Source organism: Pygoscelis adeliae, unplaced genomic scaffold (assembly GCF_000699105.1).
Source record: "Pygoscelis adeliae isolate BGI_AS28 unplaced genomic scaffold, ASM69910v1 Scaffold171, whole genome shotgun sequence".
NCBI lineage: Eukaryota > Metazoa > Chordata > Aves > Sphenisciformes > Spheniscidae > Pygoscelis > Pygoscelis adeliae.
In genome coordinates, this window is record NW_008824186.1 from 7,343,322 (window position 1) to 7,348,928 (window position 5,607).

General features: G+C 38.9%; 1 protein-coding gene across 1 annotated transcript in view; it reads right to left on the minus strand.

The window, feature by feature from the left end:
- The window catches only part of ZDHHC13 (zinc finger, DHHC-type containing 13), a 17,507-nt gene extending 12,376 nt beyond the window's left edge, over positions 1-5,131 (minus strand). Inside the window, exons 1-6 of the mRNA XM_009334535.1 lie at positions 4,998-5,131; positions 4,435-4,557; positions 3,883-3,960; positions 2,469-2,613; positions 1,056-1,120; positions 304-466 (exon numbers count right to left, since the gene is read on the minus strand). Coding sequence (XP_009332810.1) covers positions 304-466; positions 1,056-1,120; positions 2,469-2,613; positions 3,883-3,960; positions 4,435-4,557; positions 4,998-5,104 — 681 coding nt within the window. The 5' untranslated portion in view covers positions 5,105-5,131. The remainder of the gene's footprint in view (positions 1-303; positions 467-1,055; positions 1,121-2,468; positions 2,614-3,882; positions 3,961-4,434; positions 4,558-4,997) is intronic.
- Between the last annotated feature and the right edge of the window lie 476 nt (positions 5,132-5,607).

A 5,607-nucleotide genomic window follows, 5' to 3' on the forward strand; every position in this document is an offset into this window, starting at 1 on the left:
AAAAAAGAAGGAAGGGGGGAAAGAAGGGGGGGTGGGGAGAAACTGCAAAGGACACAATTATGTTCAGAATGACTGAAAGGCTTGGCTGTTCATTAAACGAACGTTGCACAGAATCTCTGCATTCATACTTTGAGCCACACCACAAGAAAGGTGTTAATTCCTTTTGGGAAAGACTAAGAACGCCTGCTCTTAGTCAACCCCCGTTGCAAAGGATATCCAAAGAGGAGAGAACTCAGATTTTTCTTTACATTCATTTTACACATTCATGCCACATGGAAAAAAATATCATGAAAGAAATTGTACCTTGACATTTTTTATGTCCAGGCTAGCGCCAGCTTCCAGCAACAGATCCACTGCACTAGTATTTCCTGATGCTATTGCCCAGTGCAGTGCAGTATTCTTTTGAACATTGTCTACAGCATTGAGAGAGGGGTTAAACTTTAAGAGAAACCTCGTGGGTTCTGGTCTAGATGAAAATAAAGTATAAAAGTTAACAAACAGGAGATAATCTATACTGGAGATGAAACTTTTGAACACCTTAGAAAAACCACTGTTCCCATCTGTGAAATGACAGCAGATACGCAATGCCTTGTCTCAGAACAAGCTCATCAACGGTAGATCCAAGTTTATAATTCAGAACCTGCCCTGAGGGTTTTTCTCCAGACTATGTTATCTTACCATTTTAACAAATATGACATATATAGACAGATTATATCTTTTTACAACACCGCATATAAGCTTACGTCTCCACATTTTATTTATTCTAAATGCATTTTACTGCATCCACCTCCATGTGTTTTCATTTCTGGGAAAGCACAATAACGCTGCAGACGGTTCAGCCACAAACCTAAACTTCTTTTAGAAATTCTTTTGACTTTCTTTGCTATATCCAATTAGCTACTTGATAACTCCTGATCTCTGAAACACTGCGTATTTTAGTACAACTGAAAGGGAAAGGAATGTCAGTTTAACAAAAAAATTTCATAGGAAAAAATTCACCTCACTGCTTCTTGGGTACAATAAAATAGATTCCTCTTAAGTGATTCACTACTTACCCAATCGCTTTTTGTGCTGATAACATTAAAGGTGTTTGTCCATTGAAGTCTGTTGTGTCTATGTTCTAAGTATAAGAAAAAGATAACAAGCAAGTGATTACCAGTGATTTCAGGAAACAGAGTTAGATGGTCAGATTCGGAGCTATACAACTGGCTTAATTTCACTGCAGTACTGGAAAGAAACCAAATTATACCAGCCAAGAAGCCAACACTCATTTAAACATTGCCCCCCACCCCGAGTCTTGCATGTCATTCCTTTCAGAATACGCTGAGTCCCTGCTAAGGATATTTTTAAGGGACAGTCTCCACTGAGAATATTTTTAAGGTAACCATGTTAACCATATTTCTTGTCCTCTTTTGCACAAAAATATTATAAATAAAATGTACCTTGTAAAGCAATGTTAACCATCTTCCTTTTTTAAACAGAAGTACTAACAGAATGTCCAAGTACATAAAATCGGTTTATTAAAACAACAAAAAAGGATTGATTATGTATCTCAAGACATAATTATTTAAACATCTGACTTGCATTACCTAATTTTCTTCCTTCTTCTTGACAATGAAGGTTTCTTTCTTCCCCGCCTCCACCCATCATTACATTAGAGCAGATTTACTTAAAAGAAATGTTTAATCACTTGGATTTTTTAGCAGAAGACAGGTGGGCTAAAAACTTTCTTAAATTTGCGATATATACCACCTATGCCTACATTCCAGAAGTCAGTTACTCTACTAAAGAGAGCTCTAGGAGAAAGAAAATAAACTCATCAAATCTTTAAATCTTAATACTCAGTGTTTCAAAGAAACAGCCTAGATCATGTAAGAACTCTCCTCTCATTTTTATTAGCAAATTGTTGCACTTGTCATTAATTCTGCTCGCTTCAGAGGTAAGCTAAGCAGACATCAACTAGAGTGGATACAATATAAAAGTACAGAAAATACAGAAATTTCTCATTAAAAATTCAGACCTAGTCTGATCATCTATTCTGCACGCTTCAATTGACGGACAATTGCACAGACTATTAGCCAAAAAACTGTAATTAAATAGTAAATACTTCATGATGTATTTACTATTATGTATATACTTCACTTCAGTATATACGCTTCATATACTGCTTTTTGTTCTCAGGTTTAAAAGCCAGTTGTTATTTATACAGCAGCACAAATCTGCATAGCCTTAACAACTCTCCTTAAACACTCTGAATTGTATGTGAATGTGTATGTGTGGGGATGACAAGAACAGGGGAGAGTATTAAAAAAACTCCATATATATATATATATATATATATCCATGTATATATATATATATATACACCTCCATCATCTAGAAAACAAAACAATTAATTCTGAAATGTATGGTACACACAGGCAGCTACTCATAAGTAGAAAACAATACTTGGGACATCAACAACATACCTGGCCTTTTGATATGAGGTAAGCTACAATGGGCATGTGTTGAAACAGCACTGCTAAGTGAATGCTGCTGAATCCTTCCCCGTCAATAAGACTGGGATCCGCTCCACATTTCAACAATAACATGACCATAGGCAGGTGCCCTTGTCTGTAACGATACGTGAAATGAAACTAGAGAGATGACAAAAATGATGGAAATTTTAATGAAAGCATTGCCTTAATAATTCTCATAGATACCCCACAAAAAAAAATTCCTTTCAGATTCTTGTGTTTTTATTCAGGAAATTACTTTTTTAATTAAAAGTTTTTATCAGAAAATTATATTAAATAAGTACCTTAATAAGTCAGCCTAAAGCAAGCTGTTAATTTAGAATACAATGGTTATTCTACAGTAATTTCTCCCGTGAGCAGTCTTTCTCAGAAGTACCTAACTTTGTTTGGCAGAAGACTGAGACAGCCCAGAAGAAAGCACTGATCTTCCATTGTGAGAATTTGCACTCAGAGAAGTCATCCCAAAATCACTAATTAAGGTTATGTTTTTTCCAGACGAGCCGTGCTTTGTTCTTTTGACTATTTTACCCAAGTCCTGCCCTAGAAGCCAAAGTTGTATGATTTTAAACTGTATGAGGTAGAGCAGATGTAGTCTAGAGCAGATGTAGTCTAGAGCAGATGTAGTCTAGAGCAGATGTAGTCTAGAGCAGATGTAGTCTAGAGCAGATCCAAAGAGGCATTAGACACACGCAAGCACCAATAGCTACTGTCGCCCAGGAAGAGACGCTGCATGTTTGTGGTGGCAGCTATAAGGAGCCGAAGGGGAAAAGCCAACGCCACTGGGAGAAGGTCAAAGACCTCTCCACGTGCCTCTGAGCAACAAGATGTCTTACGCTGGTCCTACTGCTACATGCTTGTGCTTTAAAGTCCAGGACGGGCAGCGTTGAGTCTTACGAGAGCACACCAAGGGAATCTAGTGCAGAAGCTAAAACAACTGAAAGCATACTAGCTAGACAGGCTGAAGTCTGAGGGAACTGTGACCGCAACCTTTTTAGACTTAAACTGTGCCCTAATAAGCATCAAAAGCTAACTTCAGTGACCTAACACAGCCAAGTCTTCTTTGCCCAGTAAGGCAGCACTTACGAGGCAAAGTCTGAACAGTACTGTTTCATCCCTAGGGAAAATTCAAAACGTGAGTCCAAGTGACTAAAACACAGATGCACGCGTAACACAACTTTGTGGCCTGCAGAGTTGCCAGGAATCAGAGAACAGATTTCAGCATTATTATGGACACGCAGTGAAATTCTTTATACCTTAAAAAAATCAACATACCGCAGAATTTGGTTTAAGGTGACCACTGCTGTGCTACGCAAAATATAACTGTGAATACCACCAGATTTACATTTAGTAGTTGCAAGCAGCATACCTAATGGCCCAGTGAAGGGGAGTTGAATTCAAATCTCCACCTAGCTGATCCACGATTGCACCTTTGGAAATATAGTATCTGTACAACAGTAACACAACACAATTAGGAACAGACACAATAAAATATTCAAACATTATACTAAGGATAAGATAGCTCTAGAAGCAAATAGCTCATAATAAAAAAAAAATTCACTGGAGAGGCAAATGGACAAGAGTATTTTTGCAGTAAAGGATGCTGTTTTGAGAAAACATTTAAGGAAAAATATAATAACTAGCAAGGCACCTATAAAATCAGCTTTAATCTTTGTTAACCAAACCAAACCCAGGAAAATCTAATGATTTCATATACTACATGATTTCACATATAAAGAAACGGTGGTAACTTTACATTTCAGTGACATTTTCACAGAGGTAATTGGGTTAAAATTTGAATTTTATGCTTTTCTTCTGAAGCAGCATGTTCCCTTTGTTTTGAAGTATTATAGCAACAAAGTGATTATAAATAACAGTGGCAGAATACTTGTGTTACTTTCACAAGGACTCTAGAGCTTACTTAACCAGCTCCTGTCTGTTGTTTATTGCCGCCCAGTGAAGAAGAGTCACATTTTCTTTGTCTGGCTGTCGAACATCATATCCTGCTTCTACCAGTTCTTTGCATCGCTCTACTATTCCATACCTTAAATGAGAAAAAAAAAAACCACATCTATTTACTTATCATTCATTTGTTAAGTATCCTCCAGCTTAGAGACAGCCACATATTAAAGAAAATCCCAGTAAGCATCATCCAGCAGGTCCTACTTGAGCAACTTCCACGTTGCATTCAATGGAAGTCTTGGAAAAAGAGATGGGCTGAGCCTTGACGAGTAGAATTTTCTACATAACAAAACAAACCGGGTTGAGATACCATTGTTTGTGATAAAATATTTACAATAGTACGTGATTTTTCTTTACAATAATGTGATAAAACATTTTACAATAGTACGTGATTTTTCTTCTTTCACTATGGGGAGAAAATGGAACTGTAAATTTTTCCTTTGCAAAAATATCCAACACGGCTCACATTTGAGGACACTCCCTACTATTTCAACATTTTTCACACACAGAACATACACTTACTGAGTAGCCTTGACGATATCACAGGTGCTGGGGTCTTCAACGATCGGATACGGCCCTGGCAGCACTGGTAGGTCTTTATCCCCGTGGGCGCTCTGACAGCTGTGCATATGGGGCCGATGAGGCCCATGGCAATGGTTTTTACACTGTTGGTTAACAAAACGTCTGTCAACAAACATTTATGCACTGTACACCACACCTCCCTCTTTACCAGACACACGCGCTGTACTTGTCGAGTTGCGTTAATCCAAGTAACAAAGTTCATTTAAAGCACAGGTAAAACCACCCGACAAGAGACTAATCCTCTTATTCGGCACAGCGACATGGGAGGACAGAAGGGGTATGGTTAAGGTCCATCAGGCCAAATTACAAAGGCGTTGAACCCTTTGCGGATCTGGCTCCCGACACAAGACCCTTGCCCGCAGCAACGCTGCTACGCTAGCCATGACAACCCATCTCCTCCAGTAGGTTTCGAAATGCAAGGGCACCTGAGAGCCACAGGGCCAGCCCCGCGCGCCGGAAAACCAGCTGCCAGGCACTAGAAGAGGAACACGCCAGGCGGGCCACAGGGCCTCCGCTTATCGGCCAAACGCAGCTGCCGGGAGCCGGAGCC